Raw genomic sequence first — 22,530 nt, forward strand, 5'->3', positions numbered from 1 at the left:
ATTGTCGAGCATGACAACCTGTTTACAATTAGTTTAATGAAATAACCCTACTTTTATTTCATAATTGTTTATCTCCTTAAATCGAATTATAAACATGTATTTAGCTTTCAACTTTAATATCATCAAAATGTAAATACGCTTAAATTTCTCTTATACATTCAGTGGCAGTGGGGATTTTCTCATTTTCACTTTGGAGGAAAAGGGGATGGAAGCATGAATCTTTTTTCTAGAATAATTCGTTGAATTTTTTTTAGAGGAAGTGAATAAAGAATAACAAGTCTTCTTTTAGTTAAGAAAAAAGAAGAAAAAAGACTCTATTGAGTTCGCAACCTACTGTTTTGGCCTTGAACATTGTACCTTGATTTAAGACTTTTTCGTGTTAAACATAAAAAAAAAAAGAGAGAGAACCTGTACATTTCAAATAATATATATGTTCTATGCCTTATATGCCTTCGGATTTTGTCTAATGCTTAGTTCGTTTCTGTATGTGTTACATTTTAATGTTGTGTCGTTGTTCTGCTCTTATATTTAATGCGTTTCCCTCAAGGAGAACATAAGGATTTCTAATATGCAAAGACACTGTCATTTAAAAACAGCCTTTTAGACATAACCTTACAATAAGCATGATAAGGAAAAGGTAAAATGTTCAAGCTATGTCCATGCTTTCACGTCCAAAATATTGACGATGTTCTCATAAACACAACAATGGTTAGAAATTCCTAAGCATAAAAGGTTATTTTCTGATCATTTTACCATGTGTTCAAGACAATTACCGTTGTAGTATCCCTGTTGTTCATCTTGTGCCCGCCAGCTTTTCCGTAAGTCATAGTGTGTTTTATCTTCCGAAAATGAAAACACAAACTATATAATTTAAAAGCTATATCATATTTAGACATTTAAATCATGTGGCAAAATGTTCTTTCTATTCTGAGATTAGTTCCTCCTTTTTGTTTCCAACAAACTGTATATAAAACAAACTAATCCTATATAATAAGTTATCAAAGGTATCAGTATTATGATTTAGTACACCAGGCGCGCGTTTCGTCTACATAAGACTCATCAGTGGCACTCATATTTAAAATATTCACTTACGTTGAAACAAATTGCAAAATTAATTAAAAATCTTTTGGGGAAAACTGATTTTTGATTTATTTGACAATTTTTGCAATTTATATTCCAACATTGTACACCATAACAGAAAAGCGATCATAATTGTCAACGGATAAGTAAGTCATCTAAATACGCATTTGTGCATTGTAACTTTAGATTAGGTTTTATGTAATAAAGATCATGTTCTTCTACACATGATCACATCGTACAATTGCGTTTAAAAACTATAATTTGAGAATTATTCACGCGACTACACTGAAATATTTGAATGTACATAACACCTGATAATCTTAATTTGTCTTTTTAGTTCCGTACCGGTGAGGCGTGGAATGTTCATTTGTTTTACTAGATAAGGTGACGCGAGGGTTTTTGTACTAGGATAATTTGTAAGATAAAGTTTTTTCTAACAATTTGGTTTTTTTTAAGAAAATGCGTTTTATTTATATTAGGAAAAAAAGGACAACATTTAGTCGATTGAACGATTGACAACAAAACTTTACGACAAAAGAGATGATTTCAGCTTTCCAATTGTGAACTTTCCAATTCTAAGTAGCAACATTCCAGCAGCCCCTGCATATGGGGTATATATCTCCCAATTGATACGATATTCCCGTGCTTGTATTTCCTATCATGATTTTCTTGATAGAGGGTTGCTGCACGCAAGGAAGTTATTAAACCAAGAGTTCCAAATGGTGAAGTTGCAATCATCCCTTCGTACGTTTTACGGACGCCATCGCGAGTTGGTTGACCGTTATGGAATAACCGTTTCACAAATGATATCGGATATGTTCCTTACGTCGTAACTACAATCCCCTTTCCTTTCATGAATGTGACCTACCGAATTAGACTATTTACCGGATTTGTAATCACATAAGCAACACGACGGGTGCCACATGTAGAGCAGGATATGCTTACCCTTCCGGAGCACCTGAGATCACCCCTAGTTTTTGGTGGGGTTCGTGTTGTTTATTCTTTAGTTTTCTATGTTGTGGCATGTGTACTATTGTTTGTCTGTTTGTCTTTTTCATTTGTAGTCATGACGTTGTCAGTTTGTTTGAGATTGATGAGTTTGACTGTCTCTTTGGTATCTTTCGTCCCTCTTTCAGTTGCAAAGCAATATTTTTGTTTTGAATTTACACCAATTTTCTGAGGTAGAAACCTTTATCGGTTCAAACGATGTCCTGAAAAATGTATTGACATACAGCCTACAGAAGAATACGAATCAGGAAAAAAGATATAATTCAGGTAAATTCCATGTCTGCATAGCTAGACTGTTTATGATTTTACATTCACATAATGATTGTACAAACTAATAAAAACGTAACGGTTATTTACATACAATTCAGCCATGATGTCAGAAAAGTTACCTTTTTGATGTCCCTGTTTTCCACCTCTCCATCCTCGTCTCTCTTCTTCGTTATAGTCATTGATATCTTTGAAATATGAAAACACATATGTAACAAAAAGATTAAGATTATAACACCATGTTGACTGCTGTACATTTCTGCCTATTTGTCTTTTTGTTTTGTTTTCAAATCGTTGTCCGTATAATGGATTTTATGCAACTGTCATACCAGTGAGAGGTTTAGCTAGCTATTAAACTAGCCTTTCTTCTGTTTTGTCAGTTGTAATCTTCGTATCTTTGATAACTATATACTATTCATTCGTTTGATGTGTTTGAGGTTTTGATTTTGTCATTTGATTAGAGTTTGTGCGTTTTGAATTCTGAGTTTGCTATGTTTTTGATTTTACTTTTCAAGGAATGAGTAGGGAATAGCATGTTTTATATAAGGAAAATGACAAATTTGAGATTGCAAAACAGTCTTATCTCCTTTAGCATTGTTTTGTTATTCAAGTTGTAAAACGTGTATTTCTTTAAAAAAAAAATATAAAAGAAGGTACTTTTTCCTCAAAAGAATATATGTGGGGAATGCCTTATAAGGAAAATTATTCGGGAAGTACTAAATAAGTTCAAAGGATGTCACGAGAATATCATCAGCATTCAATACCATAACAATAGCGAAAAAAAAGAATTTGCAGTTTTTTTCAATGAAACCATGTTCAGAATGTTTACGATGTTGAATTTGCACAACGGATGAAAAACGAATAAGCATATATCGGTTATTTGTCTAGCCATGTGTTCAAGTCGTTACCATTGTAGTTTCCCAAACTTTTATCTAGTGCGCGTCGTCTCTGCTCCTCTAAGTTATAGTTAGTGGAATCTTCTGAAAATATATATAACATGAAGGTTATGTGATATTTATACAGTTTAGACATTAAGAAAAAGTTCCATGTAACTTCTAACAATATCTAAGTTTAAAAATGTTTGAATTTTGTGGTAAAAGTTTTTTTTTCTATTCTTAGATTGATTTCTGTTTAGGCCAATTATAACAATATGTTTATATAAATTGAAATAATTACAGCAAAATGCATTTAGTGTTTAGATAAATGTTATATGTTTGGCTAGCCTACTGGTTAGCTCAACTTTAAAGTTATTATTATGTTAGTTATATACTACCCTCCTTGAGTGGCTAAGTCCTACAGACAGAGAGATTGGTTATCTGTCGGATTAGTTTACTTTAAAAGGACGGTAGCATGGCTAACATAATAATGACTTCACGGTTGAGCTAGCATGAAATTTAACCAAACATATTACCTTTACCTACACACTCAATGCATTTTGCTGTGATGATATAAATCATTCACTGACATTTAACAATAATTTCCTCTTTTACGTTCCGTAGCAGTAAGTCGAGGAATATATTATTTTTAATAAAATAAGTGGCGCATAGGTTTTGTTCTTCAATAATTTATCCAAATCAAAGTTTTCTTGATCGAATATGTGTTGTTAAAGGGAATGCATAAAGAATAGAATGTTTCTACTTGGAATAAAAAAGAAATTATTGAGATTCAAAGCAATCTAATGGTCTCGAATATTTATGATTGTCCTGGTGTGGAAATTTTTATGGGTTATAACGATAACCTTGACATAAAAAAAAGCAGAGTCGACTATTGCATATCAATAGGCGTGAAACGTTAGAATAGAATACATAGCTAGAATGTTTATGATGATGCATTCACACAATGCTAGTATAAATGAATAAACTTGTACTAAGTTTTTCAATCTATTGAGCCAGCTATCACGAAAGTTACCTTTTTGGTATCTCTGTCTTTCAGCTTTCCAGGGTCTTCTTTGTTCTACGTCACAGTGATTAATATCTTGGAAATGAAAACACATATTTTTACAATTACAAATAAAAAACAAGACATGGTTACTATTAACCTTCAATAATTTTATAAGATCAAATAGATATTCAAATTTTGCGGAAAACTGTTATTTTCTGTTTTAAGGTAAATTTTCCCTCTCTGTCTTTTTACAGTATTTTCAAACTTTACGTGTTATAAGTGGAAATACTTGAATAAATATGTAATGCGTTGTAAAGAAATATCTTGAAAAACAATTAGAATAATCAGGAGAAACCCGATTTTTAATTAATATATATATTTATTATGGAATATTTGAATAAAAATTACATTGAAGTCAACAACTACTCTTTCTTTTGAGAAAGTATGGGATGTATGGGTTATTTTCCGAAAAAAGATCGCAAGATAAAAGTTATCGGGAAGGAATGTTAGTTTTTAACGGAAATGACAAAAGAATAATATATTTTCTATCCCAAGAAAGAAAACCCACATACTTCCTTACTTTAATAAAATATAACCGGCCGGATCCTTACAAGAAATATAAACACAATTTTCTTGATACTGAAAACTGAAAGAGTTCTATCGATAGTATGATACACGCATCCTGCAGTTGCGTAACAATAGACCAGTTCCGGGTTACGGTTTCAGACGACGTCTATCACCACGTAACAAAAATGTATGTATCGTCATTTCCAACACATGTTAATCAAACAGGTGAAAAAGATTGATTTTATACTGCAAAGAATATTTGGGAAATTTAAATCTAATAAGATTGTCACCCTCCCTCTGTCGTACCGAAATCAAGATAACGAACTTACAGAACATAAATTATTTCTATACTACCCTATATAATAACGATTATGAAAGGTGCTGGATACTCTTAATAGAGCAGGGATACAGGTGCACATTCTGTCTGATAAATGATGTCATAAAGCCGTGCGAAATTGACGGTCTTTTCCCATGAAAAACATGATTCCAGAAATGACGTATAGGGGCAAATGTCAAAAGGCTATTGCCATCATTTCATGGACTGAATATTGTCGAAGTTGCATTCACACAATGATATTATAAATAAAATTCCATAAATATGTAACTGCTATTTTCAAACCATTAAGCCATGCTATCAGAACAGTTACCTTTTTGGTATCTATGTCTATCAACTTCCAAACAATGTCTTGCAATATGCATGATATCGTCAAAGTCAGCAATATTTTTTTAAAACAAAACAAAAAAATATGTCATATGAAAGTCAATTGTTATGTCTTTACAACAAGTTAAGGTTTCTAGTAACTTCGAACAAATTTTATCAGTTCAAGATGTTCAATTAGATAAAAAGGAGTAGGTCCGGTAAGGGCCGATTTTAGCCTCAAATATCAAGTTCATCTAAGAGAAGATTTTAGACAATTTTTAAACACTTAAGTGTCTAAAATAATTGATTCGATTAGTTAACGTGAACGATTCCAACTGATTTAGTCATTAAACACGCTCCGATTAAAAATTAAATAAGAAAAATCTATCAAATATCCCCAAAACGACACTTTTCATACTGTTTTTGTCAAAAATGAAAGTGGGCGCATCCGTGTTCATCCTCAACCTTTATATATATTATATATCATCATAAAATACAACTTAAATTTCAATATTATGAATGAACACGAATGCGGCCACTTTTATATAAGACGGAGACCGTCTTACATTTGACTAAAATGCTACAATTGTGAAGATTTCAGTAATTTAGCATGACTTAATGATGCTAGTACCCAATATATGTGCATTGTATGGTTAAACAGCCCATAAGTATGTAGCAGAAGCATTCTACTTTCCAATAGACAGCTTAAAGATTACATTTTTCCAATTTTGTAAAACTGCCATATTTTGGGGCCAAAAAAGGGTCCTACTGAACCTACTCCTTTAGTGAAAACTACTATATAAAGATTCCGCCACAATGTCAAGTGTGATATGATATTCATTAACTCAAGAAAGTTGGATTTTCAAATTTAAAACGCAATGTTCGCTTTTTTTATTCAACAGATGTAATAACTTCATAAAGGCACAACTTTAAAAAACGATAAAAAAAAAAAGATGGGATAAAACGCACAAACGACAAATTCTGAATACAGACTGACTCTGGATAGTCACATACAGAATATGGTGGGGTTAAACATATTTGCTGCTACCAAGTCTTTCTCCTATCTTTCAATAGTGGTGTAATCGTATAACATTAAAACAAACAATAATATGTAGTTAAAAGTGGTGTATCTCATCAAATGTATAAACAGGGAATATATGAAAATTACCATATCACTGGTATTCATGTCTACACCGAAGTGCTGAATACAGGGCTAGTGAAACCCTCAGGGACGAAACGACAACCAGTAGTGGCATTGACCCAGGAGTGTGAATATCTATGCCAGACGCATGATTCGTTTACATTAAACTCATCAGTGACGCTCAGATCAAAACCGTAATAAAGGCAAACAAATGTAACGTTGCAGAGTATTGCGCAGCCAAATATCTATAAGGTTGTGCTAAATAGGTTATCGATGCCTGGGATAAGAAAAACCCTTAGTTTTTCGAAAAATTCTTAATTTTGTAAACAGATAATTCATAGAAATTACCATATAATTGATATGCATGTCAACACTGAAGTGTTGACTACTGAGCTGGTGATACCATGGGCACAAGAAGTCCACCAGCAGTGGCAACGTCAAACGCGCGTTTTGTCTTCATAAACCAATCAGTGACGCTTAGATCAAAATATTTATAAAGCCAAACAAATATAAAAATGAAGAAAATTGACGACCAAAAATTCCAAAAAGTTGTACCGAATACGTCTTCAGAAATTTATGCCTGGAATAAGAAACATCCATTGTTTTCGAAAAAATCATAAGTTTGTCAATCGGAAAAATATAAGAATGACCATATAACTGATATCATGTCAACACTGAAGTGATGACTACTGAGCTATGTATGGTCCTGCTGTCATAGAATTTAAACCCAATTAATCAACGTGTCCACTAAATTTGGAAAGACAAATAAAATAACTGTTTTTAAAACTTTCAATTTATCAACATTGCGAGGATGTTGTACCCAAGGAAGAAATACCGAAGTTACAAACACATTTTTACGTAAAGCTGTTACATTAGAAAAAACGTAAAATCAAGTTTTTTTAATTCTATGCGTTTGGTCTTATTGATTTCACCTCGAACGAAATATGCCGGATAACAAATATGAAACAGCTGGGGCCCTTTATTGTATTATAATGCGCATCCACAGCAAACATTTCAAATCTACATATATAACTTTTACTTAATGTCTTAATGTAGCTACAACGTTTAACTATGCTGATCAACTGGGTTTATTTTTCAATGGATAAAACAGCAGTTTGTTCAAAATATGCTCTGTGCACTTTCTAAATAATTGAATTAGAATAAAAACAAACAAACCGAGATCCTTCGTTATATATCTAATGTTGTTTGTATTGTTGGAAGACATATTGGTTAACTCAACATTATCTGAAAAAAAATATAATCATATAATGCCATTTAATGTAAAAACTAATAGTCTTAAAATAAGATGTATAAGTTACTATAATCCTATTGAGAACATATATACATAAAACGAACAGGAACCCATTTTCTAAATGAATTTTAAATGCAAATGTCAAAAGAGAGTTACATACAGAACAGTTAGCGTAAAATGTTTTATCTCCTTGTCTGTGACTAAGGAAGCCGACATTTTGAATTTCGGGATGTATTGACATGTTATTTCGACAATAATTGAGATTATAAAAATTTTATATTTTCAATAATCTGGTTTAATTCAATCAAATATTCGTGTGGGTGCGTGGGTGTTGCAGCCTGTAGCTCAATGCCATATTTGGCATGGCCATAGAAGCGCTCGCAACATGAATCAGAATTTTGGAATTCCCAAATCAGGTTGAATAGAATTTTGGAAATCCCGTATCGGGCACTTGTTAATTTGCTGTCGACAAGAAAGCAGGTGTTACGAAAATAAGTTAAACTCTCCAAACCCGCCCACCCTCCCTATGAGAATAGTTGCTGCTGTTTTTGTTTTATATTTTCAGGAACTGGTTTGCGGTATTTGATTTCAATATTATGGTTACCAGTATTCAAGCCGGACCTTCATAGTATTGGACCTAGCCAGGATTAGTAGGAATACACTTGCGTTTCTATCATTTGGACATTTCCGTCATTAAGCACGTTATTAACATATGGACTTTATGATTTAAGCATCCAGAATTAACTCTAGTTTTAAGTAATTAACAATTTTAATAATTGGAAAGAAAACAAAACATTTTAAAGAAATTAATTATCTTCTACTATCCTTAGGCGCAGAGTAAATTTTGAATGGGGGAGGTCCAGGGAGACTGGTAGTGATTGGGGGATCATTTCACTTGCTCTGGGCCTGACAAGTTCTACAATTTGCAGGTTTGGAAAATGTGGTTAGTGGTAACGGTGGGGTCTACAGATGGGTAACTCTGGGACCTCCTCCATCTCATCTTATAGAGGGGAGGCCTACACCTGCCAACAGGTGGGGCACTAATAACTGGAGCATTGGTAATACGAGTGTTTCTCCCGGTCACTCCCCATGGTAGGTGGTGGTGTAACCGTGTTTAACTACCAGGGGTTTTATGACACTATGTCAACATAGGTCAGCTGATAGCCATTGTGTTAGGTAATCGGTAGTCACCCTGGCGCCTCAACAAAATATTATAGAATACTCTGTAGCCAAAGTAATGCCACAAAGTAAAAATGTATATTCTAGTCATGAAAATGTAAATACAAGTTGGTGTAATAAAATGTATGTTAATTCAATGGATTGTTTTTGTATTAGTTGTAAACTAATAAATGAAAAACAGAGGATGGAACCTCTACACAAATGAGTATAATATACAGAAAGTCTGTATCATGTTAATTTTGGTACTTGTGAATTACTGTAAAACAACAGATAAAGAGAGACAACTCTAGATTAATTTTTAATCACTTTGTGATTAAAGGAAGGACTTCAACATAGTTTAAAAATACGTCAACAACACTTGATCGTTGTTCTTCATCTCATTGTTATTCGTTCAGTATTGATATAGGGTCTTCTTCTATGAGTATTGCAATTAATAGGCCAAAAAAATCTCTTGTTGCACCTAGAAATCTTCTCTTTATCAAATGTAACTATATTCTGAAGCGATGAAGATCCAAGAAAACGCCAAGAAAACGCCCAGAAAAGGCACGGTGTTTACGTTTGAAGTTTTTCCGAGTTTTTAAGAAACGAATCACAATGGTATTTAAACTGCAATTTCAATTCGAAATCGCATGATTACTCAAATATACGACAAAAACTTAATAAAGATGCAGTCTCTCCTCAGTTTTGTATTTTATTTATTATGACACCTTGTTGGGTTTTATTTATTTTAGAAATTTTAATAAAAGGTAAAAACATTTTCAAATTACTAAAGCTAGATAGACCTTTTACTTTAAAAGTGTAAATAACATGAATAAAAAAAATATTTTGAGAAATTAAAAAAGAAAACAGCGTGTCCCAGGCAACTTCACTGTTTGGTCCTTTTTTGGGTTATATTGTGGTTCGGTATTTATACATCATATAATATCCGCATAGTTGTATTGTCCTTTTTGACATTTTGCAATATTGTCCTTTATATTTGCTTATGTACAATGGTGGTTTCCCTCACGCAAACTACTTTGGTTTTAAGCATCACTGTAGACACATTTAATGTCGAAATGCGAATATGGTGAAGAAAATATGTAATTGTCTATAGAGTGTATGTATGACATTTTGTTTTCCTTGTATATTTATTTGATTTTATATGATAAGTTTTAACATAATGTTGACTGCAGTTTTTGACAACACTTGTATCTATTATTTCACTTTGATTTGTCACACATTAAAACTGTTTGGCACAAGGGATGCCTTGTCAAGTCATAAAAGTGACAATTGTTTTCCATACGTTTGAAGAGTCAAGGCTTTTGACTTTGCCATTTTATAAATTACTTTCCAGTATGAACTTTTCTTCGAATTTGACATTTTTGGTTAATTTACTTTTTTATATCTCGAATATTATTTGAAACAAAAACATGAGAAATTTTATTCTATTGTCCAGATTTTTGTATAATATTCAATGCTCTTCAATTTCGTACTCTATTTGGCCTTTTCAACATTTTGTTATTCGATCGTCACTGATGAGTTTTTTGTAAACGAAACGCGCGTCTGGCGTAAATATAAAATTTCAACTCTGGTATTTATGATGAGTTTATGTTCTTATGTGCTTGTTTTTGTTTAAAGTCGTATGTTAATTCGAACTTTATTAAAAAGTTACGTATGTTGTACTACACTTAGATGGCTAAGTGTATATGGACTTTCTTTAACGATAATTATTGTCTTTCTGTACAGCGTGATTGCGAGGAATAATAGTTATCAAATGTACCACGGTCATAATTTAAACACCAGACGCGCGTTTCGTCTACATAGACTCGTGATACTCAGATCAAAACAGTTAAAAAGCCAAACATGTACAACGTTGAAGAGCATTGAGGACTCAAAATTCCAGAAAACCAAAATAAAAGATAACTTAAGATAGTTGATAATAAAATAAAAATACACACACAAAAAGTATATACCTATCTGTTGCACATCTATCATCCCACTTATGGGAATATACTAGAGTACTACATGATGACGTTTTGATAATGGTGAGGTCAAAAGGTTTTGCCACAGAAAAGTAGAAAGACCCTTTGACTTTTCCTGATTATTTTTACTATATTCTTTTTCCAACATTATTTTGTCTTAACCTGTATTGTTGTGTCGCTTAAATATTTTGACGATATTTCAATAGGATATCGTACAGTTTAAATGCTGTTCTTTGTTAAGACTATCTTCCAACTGTTTTATTGTTTATTCAATAGTCATTTGCAACCGTAAAAGAAACCAGCAGATGTGTTTTACAAACTGCTCGTTATACGTATATGATATTACAAATAGTTTTGATCGAAGGAATCCGTAGACTCGATATGAAGGTTATCAACTCTTGTGCAATTGATGTAAGTAATATGCATTTGTTATTGATAAACCATAACTGACAGAGACCTGATTTGAGGTTCTTTCTCGACCTAAAACCGAATGAGGTCAAGATCAAAGTTCAGAGTAAACAAAATGATATGTGTACATGTTTAATAGTTGCATGAGGTTTGTAGAGGTATGAGACTATAATATACTTTTATAAACTAGTAGTACATAGAAATAGCAAAATAATCGATTTTCAATCAATATCACACAAAAAAACAATATGAATCTATTATGTTTGTAACTATTTGTTCCAAACATAGACACAAATCAAACATACGTTTTAAAGATTATAGATTACTTTTGCTAGAGTTTATATTTTCGTTAAATTCTGGTACGATATCCATTGAATTTCTTAATATTACAAAATAAGGCATGTTCAACGGATATGTTTGAAAGGTTTCAGCAGACTGGGATTTAAAAACACACTACCAATTATAGGTCAAATGTAAGAGTAACTTCAACATTGGTGAAACAAAAATGGTAAAAAAACAAATAAGATAAGCCCAATTTATCTTAGTTGCTATTTCGTTTAAAAAAAACAATTTCTTTTGGAAACCTTGGAGGCAATGCAAATAGTAAAAAAATAAATAAACAAAAGTATAAATGTGGTTCCTCCAAATTGCTTTAACTAGATTTACCTTTACCAGTAAGTCTTGAAAAAAATGTGAAAGCCCGAATATAAAATTATTGAAATAGTTGCATAGTAAATAAGAAGTTCATGCCTTTAAAAATTTGAAACTTCGAAATAAATTTTAAATTTAGCAATGCAAATATTCAAAAAAGGATGTTAACAATAATTTTTTGCAAGACATTGCATATTGAGCATATGATACCAATGGGTAAAAGCAGTCTATCAGCAGATGTATTAAACTTACCCTAGTAAATAGGATTAAAACTAAGTATTCGGGAAAAGCTATAAATATTTGAGGGTAAATTTTCAATACCATTAGATCGTAAAAAGCACCATAAAGTATCTGTTTAAACCTTAACAGGTAATTGAATGTGAAAAAGAAACCACGGTTCAATCAGGACCTTGAGTAGTTAAAGTAACCACCAATACAATGAAATATTACAGATAAAAACAATGCTAATCAACGAACGCATCATTTTATTCTTTGTCATATCAATCAATGGTAAGTCGCAAGCACTAATAAAAAGATCACAACAGAGATTGAAATATACACAAAAAGATATGATAATCCAAACTATCTATTAAGGTCTTGAATGTTGTAATAAAGAATTGGGCCGTTGATTTTCTCATCTGAATTGGTTTACATTGTTATTTTGGGGCCATTTATAGCTGATTATGCAGTATATGTTTTGCTTATTGTGGAAGGTCGTACGGTGACCTACAGTTGTTAATTTATCAGTCATATTGGTCTTTTGTGGAGAGATATCTCATTGGCAATCATACAAGATCTTCCTTTTTTGTTATATTTACTTTTTGTGTGTATTGAAAACCCTTTTGAAAATGAATATTAAAAATAACAAATACCAACCAGAAGTAGATTTTGGCGCATTTCTGCATCTTGTAGCACAACAACCTATTGTCAAAATGAAAAAAAAATATGTATTTGTACATTGTATATTTTCATATAAACAATGCTTTTGTGTCACAAATAACGAATGAAACTTTAAAGTAACAGAGCGATCAATAACTTCTTTTTTTTTCTTGAACATATACCTTTATTCTCATTTTTGTTGTGTACATATTGCTAAACCTTAGCATTATTGAACATAAATCATAATAATGTTTTGTGTCGTTTTTCTTTACCTGCTTGCCATAACCAGAATCCTGTTGTTTTTAACAACTGTTTGTTATATACCGGTTTATCCGTTAAATGGCGTAGCTTTGGGTGATGTTCTTTTTCTCACATAACTCTTCAACTGTTTGAGTAGTTATTCGTCCTTGTCTTTACATTTTCGGCCAATAGCTTTACTGAATGAGGTAAATCCTGCAGATAGCTAGTCGCAATGCAATGTTTTAAGTGGTGTTTTCATATTTGTTTAATTGGGATTTTTTTATTATAGATTCGAAACAGATATTAATTTAGGACATTTGGAATTAAATATGTTGAGTTATAATTATATCTGTAATGTATACTCCAATTTAAATAACATACCATTCTTAATGGTTATTACAGTCATCATTAGTCCATCGAAGCTGAATAACACCACACAAACAACTGTTAGCCAGAAGGACGTATAAAGGTTATGATCTTCAAGGCTCTCAACACTTTTAAAATTAAAACCATACAAGCGAAGAGCCATTATTAGACAAATAGCTGAAAATAGAATTATTTTATTCAAATATGTATTTTATAACTGTATCACATATATTTTTTTCCATATTTTTGGGAGATAAACAGTTATTATCATACACTTAGACTAAATAACATATGATTTTTACTGTATGACAATAGCATTGAATTGAAGTAAATTCCATGTTTTTCGAATCGGTGCTTAGCGGGCTGATATGAAAAGTTTATCACATGCTTAGATTGTTATCACATGCCTTTCTGTAACGTTATCGCATGGCATTTCGGTCATACTCGGTAAATTCCGGAAAATCACCTCAATGCTACGTTTTCAGTGAAAAATATTACAAAGTAGTGTACAAAACAATTATTTGGATACGGGAAAATATATTGTGTAAAAAAATAATAAAAATACAGGGAAAAAAAACCAAAATAATTATCAATTATATGCATTTTTTAAAAAGTTTCAAACAGAATTTAGAAAATTACTTAGAAAAAGATAACTTATTATGTATATTGTTGAATTGATTTTTTGTCGATTCGTCCATATTAAGAATGGGTTTATTTCTTTGTTCATTCATATGATAGAAAGATTCCATATCGAATGTACTAAATTTGGGGTCCGATGTCCGTGCACTTTTCGCTGGAAATCACAAACAACTTTCAAGAATTACACATTTCATCAAATATCTAGGCAAAAGGTATCTGCTTCTTCAAAATCCAAGATGGAGGAAGACACCAAGCTACCTTAATAGAAAAATAAAATAAAAAACTGGGGTCACCGATCATTGACGTTCACAATCTGCCTTCGAAGGAAGCATACATTTATGAAAACATACTTTTTCTTTCTGTTAAACTAATAGGAAAAATAAAGGAAATATCGAAATAAAAAATAAAAAAATTACAGATGAGTTAAAAAAGATGGCATTTTAGCACCAAAGGAAGGAAGTTTGGCGCTTTTTTAATGATGTAAACAACAAAAAATAAAGTAATAAAGAAAATTTGTAAAGAAAAAAAAAAACTTTTTTCTGAAATTTTTATACCCTCGAGCAATACTTAATAGCAATATATGATTGTTTGAAAAATTAAATTACTAGAGGCTCAAAGATCATATGTTGCTCACCCTGGTCTTTATGCATATTAAACAAAGGACATATATTATACACAAAAACAGAATTCATCACATTTTTGATGATGGCGACTCGTTTATAGATTTGCCTTTACTGACTGTTCTTGCTGTATACAATTACCTTTATCTATAATGAACTTAGCCAGGTTGTTTCATAGGAAAAATATGAAAAATGTACTGTAAAGGGCAATAACTCCTGAAGAGGTCAGTTGACAACTTAAATAATGCTGTCCTTTTTGTGGAGCTTACTTTTCTGAAAAATTGTTATGTGTAGTTTACCTTTATTTTATATGATGTTCAAGATAATAACCAAAAACTGCACAGTTTTAAGGGGCGGCAATTTTAACTCAGGTTGTCTGAAGCGTCTGAAAATTTCAGTGCAAATAAATCTTGACATGTTGATCATTTTACCCCATGTTTGCTCTTAACGCTTCAGTTTCAGAGATACAATTCGAAAACTGCATTCTACCTCCATTCTCTCTCTTTAGCTATGACAGCAATCTTGGTTGGTGGACGGGTAATGTTTTGTTAACAAGATACCCTAGTGCTGATTTAGGTCAAGTTTCAATATTTTGGCCCATTAGTTCAAGCGAAGAAGACTTTAACAGACGACGATGCATGCCTGCCAAAAAAATTTCAAAATGCCTATAGGGGTTTTGCGTGCACGATGGCTGCCAAATTCCTCAAAACACCTTCAAATACATTTGTATGTTGGTTTTTTTTTTTTTGCTTCTTCATACTTTTACAAGCCTACAGTCATTGTAAAAGTATCTGTTTTGTTTAAAATTGTGGACAATAGTTATCAAAGGTACCAGGATTATAATTTAGTACGCCAGACGCGCGTTTTGTCTACATAAGACTCATCAGTGACGCTCATATCAAAATATTCATAAAGCCAAACAAGAACAAAGTTGAAGAGCATTGAGGATTCAAAATTTCAAAAAAGTTGTACCAAATACGGCTAAGATAATATATGTCTGGGATAAGAAAATCCTTTTTTTTGGGAAAAATATTAAGTTTTATAAACAGACAATTAGTAAAAACGACAAAATTGCTCTATCAAAATTTCAATTTGGGAGCCGCCTTGGGGAAAATCCCCCTCACATAGTGACAGTTTGCAGGTATGCGACGACGACGACGACGACGGCAAATGGTTAGAACAGCTCACCTGGCCCAAAATGGGCTGTTCTAACCAAAACGCTGTATATAACTAAAAGTAAAATACACTTAAAACTTGATTTCAACCCTTTAATTTGAAGAAATAAAAGTTTAGAGTTAGACAGCTATTTAATTTAGGCACCCTTCTTCCTAATAGTGTCACACACTGTAAGTCACCTTTTTCAGATTTGTATTATTTCAATTCGAAAACATAAAACAAATAATTAAATGATATTTTTTGATATTTTTTTTTTCAAACATCATAATAAATGCATTTTTAACAGAGGTTTATGATATAGTATATGAGCTGTTTATAATGCATTACACATATCATAGATTTTTATTTATTTTTATTGTATTACGTTCAAATCCAGGAGCCTTTGACTATTGATAGTTTTGTATGATTTTTTGTTTGATTCATTGACATGTTGTGGAGTTTAGTATATTTTTACTGAACTGATATACATTTCTGTTTAAGAGCCTGTTGCATTATATGATGGTATAATACTAAACGCCTAACGGGAAGGGATGTTCTTGATATTCATATGATGAAGACGTAATCTTTCAATCGGTTGATTGAGGTCTGGAGCTGGAATGTCAGTAACTGCTAGTCCTTTACTCAATAATGTATCATTCTCGTTTTGTTTAGACATTTTTTACCTATTGTGACATGCATCGAACTCGGACTTCTTTTGAACTGTTTTGAGTTTTACTGTGCGTATTGTTGTGTGGTTGTTTTTCTACATTGGTTAGAGGTTTAGGAGGAGGGTTGAGATCTAAAAACTAAAACAAATATTTAACCTCGCCGTATTGTTTGCGCCTGTCCCCAGGTCAGGTGCCTCTGTCCTTCGTTAGTCTTGTATGCGTTTTATTTTAGTTTTTTGTGTATATATCGAAGTTTTTATCGGAGTATTATCCATTATCACTGAACTAGTATGCATTTATGTTAAGAGGCCAGCTGAACCTAGCTCGCCTACGGGTGTGGGAGTTTCTAGCTACATTGAAGACCCATTGATGGCCTCCGGCTGTTATCTGTTCTCTGTTTGGGTTGTTGACTATTTGACACATTTCCCATTTCCATTCCCAATTTTTTTTTATTTATAAAATCGAATAGATTTTTTCCCAAGACAAAAGAAAAATTATTAAAAAAGGTTCTGCGATCTTTACAGAGCGTTGATAGTATTCAATTAATTAAAAATATCATTAAATGGCTGTGAAGACAAAACATTTCTTGGGTGATCAAAATTGATGTGCAAACAATGAAATGAAGGATTTGTCCTTCAACATCATTTTCAACTACAAAATATGGAAACTCTTTTCGAAACGGCCTTATTGTTCAATTTTTAAAAAATGTTGCACAGTAAACCATATATTTTGTTGTTTCATCGGGCTTATAATTAGATATACCAAACGCGCGTTTCGTCTTTATAAGTATCATCATTGACGCTCAGATCAAAATAGTTAGAAAGTCAACAAGTATTAAGAGCATTGAGGACCCAAAATTTCAAAAAGGTTGTGCCAAATACGGATACGGTAATATATGCCTAGGATAAGAACGTCCATAGTTTCGCGAATAATTCATACATTTGCAAACAGTTTATATATTAAAACCACCACATAATTGATATTCATTTCAACATCGAAATGCTGACTACTGGGCTGGTGTTATAAGGGATATTAAAATTGCATATTAAACAAGAATGGGTCCATGGTACACGAATGTCCAACTCGCACTATCTTTTTCTATGTTCAATGGACTGTGAAATTGGGGTAAAAACTTTAATTTGGCATCATATCATAGCGAATATGTGTACTTAATTTAAAATTGATTGGACTTCAACTTCATAAAAAACTATAGTGACTAAATTATTTAAAATAAAGCGGGAAATACGGACGGACGAACGGACGAACGAACGTACAAACAAAAGGACCCAAGACCAGAAAACATAATACGGATTAATGCCCCATTACTATCGAAGATGGGGCATAAAAATCATTATCTGTTTGTGAACGGGTGTGTTATCTAGTGGTCTGCCCTTCCACGAAATATTCATTTAGAATGTATTTGAACTATCTAAAATTGCTTGTGACGACCGATCAGAAAAAGTTTTAATTGACAAAATGCATTAAGAAAACATAAATGATACTATTTAGCTAGTAGAAACATTTATCCTTTAAAAATTTACCTTACATATTAGGATCTTTATAATAATATGATATGTTGATAAATTTTTCGGTGTTCGAGAGCTTTAATGACAGTGCGTCATCCCTACAATGAATTATTTTTTAATTATTGTAAAAATTGGGTTGATATGTTTGACAAATTTTACACACCGAAATAGTGTCAATTCGATCGAATTTTTTTCTTCTTCTATAAACTGATCAGCATCTTCCATTGCTTAATGTATGGAAAAATAGTGTACCAGTTTTCAGAGATATTTCTGCTTGCGTTGCTTCTCTGCATTCTGCCACAGTATATTTGTTTACATGATTTGATGCATACATTTCCTAAAGAAAAGTTGTATTCGTTATTGCTCATGATGTGTTATCAGGGCTAACATTCTTGATTATTTTTTGGGGTTGGAGATGAGCGTTTCTGATATCGGTATAGCATGGCAGACAAGCTCGTCGACTGTACCTTGTTTACTCAGTATCATTTTCATTTACTTACAAAAAACACATATATATTCAACACACCTTGCATAACAAAGGAAAATACTAATTACAAAATATATATGGATACCTGAAGAAAAACAAGAAGCAATCAGCAATACTGTCATACACTCTTTTCCTTCTATATTCCTCTGATTTAACAGGACGCAGTATGGACATATGATGCAAGTAATTGCTATAGAAATGTAGGCTGCGTACAGAGCCCAAAGGAATTGGACGAACCAATCTGAAGAAAAACAAAATTGAAAAACACTTATTGAATATATACATGACTGATTAAGACATTATAATATCTCTGAAAAAGAATAAGTTGGTGAACAAAACATCTCCGAAAATGGACGCACATAAACTATACCCTGCACAGTCCAAAAAAAACCTGTGGTAACCAGAATCCATTAAAATCTGAAATGAACACTATTTCAACTGAAATGTGCTGAATTTTACTCCATCCTTCGAAACTTGTCTTTCTACTTGATAAATCTTAACTCTAGTCTGAAACATACTAAACATTTTTATCTTGTACTAGACCTGTTCTCGATCAGGACCTAACTATTTTAGAAAGTTTGAATATTGCTCGGCCTAAGTTTGAATATTGCATTTTGTATTGCTCGACCTAAGTTTGAATATTGCATTTGAATTGCTCGACCTAAGTTTGAATATTGCATTTGAATTGCTCGACCTAAGTTTGAATATTGCATTTTGTATTGCTCGAATACTGCTTGATCTAGATCTGATTCATACTTCATTAAGTCCTAACTATACTCGACTAATTTTCAGACAACTCGACCAGAACTTTACAAATTTACTTGGTCGAGTATTATTGAAGCAAAATAACAGTATGCCAAACTCCAAGGAAAATTCAAATCAGAAAGTAACTTATCAAATGATTGTATGGCTTATGCATTGACAACACGTCAAAACTGGTGAAAAACAAGTCGAGTACACTTCTGAAATAGGTCATGACTACTTTCGCACGGTAGTGTAGGAGTGTCAAATCTTAAGTATGATCAAGCTAATGTTTGAGAACAGGTATGTGTCAGACTACAGTCGGGTAATATTGAGTAAAATTAGTGCAATTCAGAATGGTAGAAAATAAACCAGAACAGTTGTGTACAAAATGTTTAATTTTAGACGAACATTTATTTATGTGGAATGTGCAAAAGGGACAAAATCCCGACCAAACAGCAGAAGACAGCCGACAGCCTCCAATGGGTCTTCAATAAAGCGAGAAAATCCAACACCCGGAGGTGAACTTCAGCTGGCCCCCAAACAAAAAATACTAGTTCATTGATAATGAACGTCACACTAAACTCCAAAATATACCAAAAACATATAATTAAATATCATGAGATACTAATAAAATCCAGAGTTTCCTGACTTGGGACAGGCGCAAAAATACGGCGGGCGAAACATGTGTTTGAGATCTTAACCCTACCCAAATACCTCTAGCCAATGTAGAAAAAACAAACACACAGCAATACGCACAGTAAAACTCAGTTCAAAATACGTTCGATGTCGATCCAGATGAATGTAGATCCAGAAAATGTCCTCCTACCTGTCGTGTCGTGTCTATAACTCATGTATATCCGATGATGAGTCGTCAAGAATTCACTAGACTCCAGGGAGTCTGTGTGATTACATGACATCTTTACCTTAAATTGGTGCAATACAAAAAAATATCGGTTTGAATGGAAACTTTTTTTTGCCAACATTTTGCATGAAAATACGGATTTTTTTTTGTGTTATTAAAATTTGCTGTTACAAAATATTAGAAATTATTTTAGATTAAAAAATGTATCTCCCTCATGCAAAGCTCTGATTCCTTTCACGGATTTGGCTATACTTTTTGGACCTTTTAGATTATAACTCTTCATCTTTTATATAAGCTTTAGATTTCAAATATTTTGGCCACGAGCATCACTGAAGAGACATGTATTGTCGAAATGCGCATCTGGTGCAAGAAAATTGGTACCGTAAATTTTTTTTTGTCATGCTGTTAATTCGCCCTTGAAATACGTTTATATTTTTTTAATAAATACATGTATCAATTAAAAGTGAAAGATAAAAACAAACATGTTAAAATGTGATAAGGAGTTGATGACGATTTCAATTGTTTGATCTATGTGTTTAGTGAGGGTTTCGGTCGATAGAATACGTTTTTTACGATATTTGGTAAAAAAAACAAATGTAAGTGATAATCATTAGCGATAAACAATTACAATACTTAGCAATTTTTGCTTGACTGCGGATTTTTTACCAAAGGGGAAGTATACATCAGCTGTATTTGGAAATGTCTTTGGAATTTCGGTTCCTCGGCACTTAACAAAATAGAACCAAATGTTGCTTTTTTAAATTTTTTATTCGAGCATCACTGATGATATTTTTGTACTTGATAAAACTCTTCCTATTTTCATGCACCAGGATTAAAATTCTTTACGCCGGACGTGCATTTCATCTACAAAGGCCTCATCTGTGCTGTTCGAATAAAAAAAATGTTAAAAAGGCCATCATAAATTTCAAAGTTGAAAGCCATTGCGGACCCAAAATTCTGAAACGTTTTGTTAAAATAAATCTAGGTAAATCTAGTCCTTGGGTAGAAAATATAATTATTTTGAATACATTCATAGTTTTGTAAACAGTTAATTTGCAATTATGATCATGTCAATGATAATTCATGTCAACATTGAAATGTTGACTTTTATGCTAGTGCTACCATCGATCCAGTTGCAGTAAATAAATTCATCATACGAAACGCAAGCCTGCTTTTCAAAAAAATTGATTCATGGTATCTATGATGAGTTGATTTGGTCATCATATCTTGGTCATCACGTGACTTTTACACTGCAGCTGTATATGATAAATGGCCAATTGATTATCGATGAATATGAATGGTGTGTCTTTTTGATTTCTTGGTCCAAAATAAGTTTGATAATTGAGGTGTCAGAACCACACAGTCTCCGTCTGACGTCTTCGTTAAAACTCAATAAAATTCCTATGGGACCTTTTTTATATCAATTTTCTCAAGTTATTTATTGTTAATAATATCCTTCCAACCCCTAAAAACATCTCCAACATATTTATTAAATGAAATTAAAAAAAAACATATCAGTTTAGGTATCAAACTTTTTGCTTCTGTTGGAAGTAAACAATAACAAGATATGTATTCATTTAGTCATTTATCAAAGGTGTTATTCTAAATAGTTTTTGAAGTCTACTCATAGTATTTAAGAATGTTCCACCTTTGATTAATCTGTTTATAAATCGCACTTAAAATAAAGATTTATAGGCATTAATCGTGCAATTTAAAGATACTACTTGGGCCGATTTGTGAAAACATATTTTGTAAGATTTTTACGATGAAATCAAATAAATGTTGCATATATGTGTTTTTAGGTAATTTTTATTACAGCATATAATCAAACATTGTTTCTCTTTTTTAAAGTGGATACATGCTGTTTGTTTTGAAAAAAAATGGCGACCAAAAGATTTTCAAAAGTAGATGATGTTCAACACTAATTTTACCCATTCAAATATCTCAAATTGACTTCACTGTTGATATTGCAATTAAGAATGACTCATTGTTGTGACTTTAACAAAGAACCTAGCAAGAGTAAAAAGATATTAAGTCATCAACATGATAAACAAAACATAGCACCTACTCACGATGGTCTGGCAAGACTTATGTACATGAAGATTAGTATTGTTCGATTCTTAAATAAAATGTTTTATGATATTTTTTATATCAATAGAAGAAACCCTAGAATGGATGGGAAATATAGGCAACAGTAGTATACCGCTGTTCGAAACTCATATTTCGATTGAGAGAAAAAAACAAGTCCGGGTTACAAACTAAAACTGAGGGAAAAGCAATAAATATAAGAGGAGTACAACAACATAACA

General features: G+C 32.1%; 1 protein-coding gene across 1 annotated transcript in view; it reads right to left on the reverse strand.

The window, feature by feature from the left end:
• Positions 1–22,530, reverse strand: part of LOC139484149 (uncharacterized) — a 44,631-nt gene that overhangs the window by 18,635 nt on the left and 3,466 nt on the right. The window contains exons 2-8 of the mRNA XM_071267879.1: positions 18,701–18,856; positions 13,536–13,697; positions 12,912–12,956; positions 7,761–7,829; positions 4,264–4,329; positions 3,264–3,335; positions 2,478–2,543 (exon numbers count right to left, since the gene is read on the reverse strand). Of these exons, the coding sequence (XP_071123980.1) occupies positions 2,478–2,543; positions 3,264–3,335; positions 4,264–4,329; positions 7,761–7,829; positions 12,912–12,956; positions 13,536–13,697; positions 18,701–18,856 (636 nt within the window). The remainder of the gene's footprint in view (positions 1–2,477; positions 2,544–3,263; positions 3,336–4,263; positions 4,330–7,760; positions 7,830–12,911; positions 12,957–13,535; positions 13,698–18,700; positions 18,857–22,530) is intronic.

The sequence above is a fragment of the Mytilus edulis genome, chromosome 8 (genome assembly GCF_963676685.1).
Source record: "Mytilus edulis chromosome 8, xbMytEdul2.2, whole genome shotgun sequence".
In the NCBI taxonomy this organism is placed as follows: domain Eukaryota; kingdom Metazoa; phylum Mollusca; class Bivalvia; order Mytilida; family Mytilidae; genus Mytilus; species Mytilus edulis.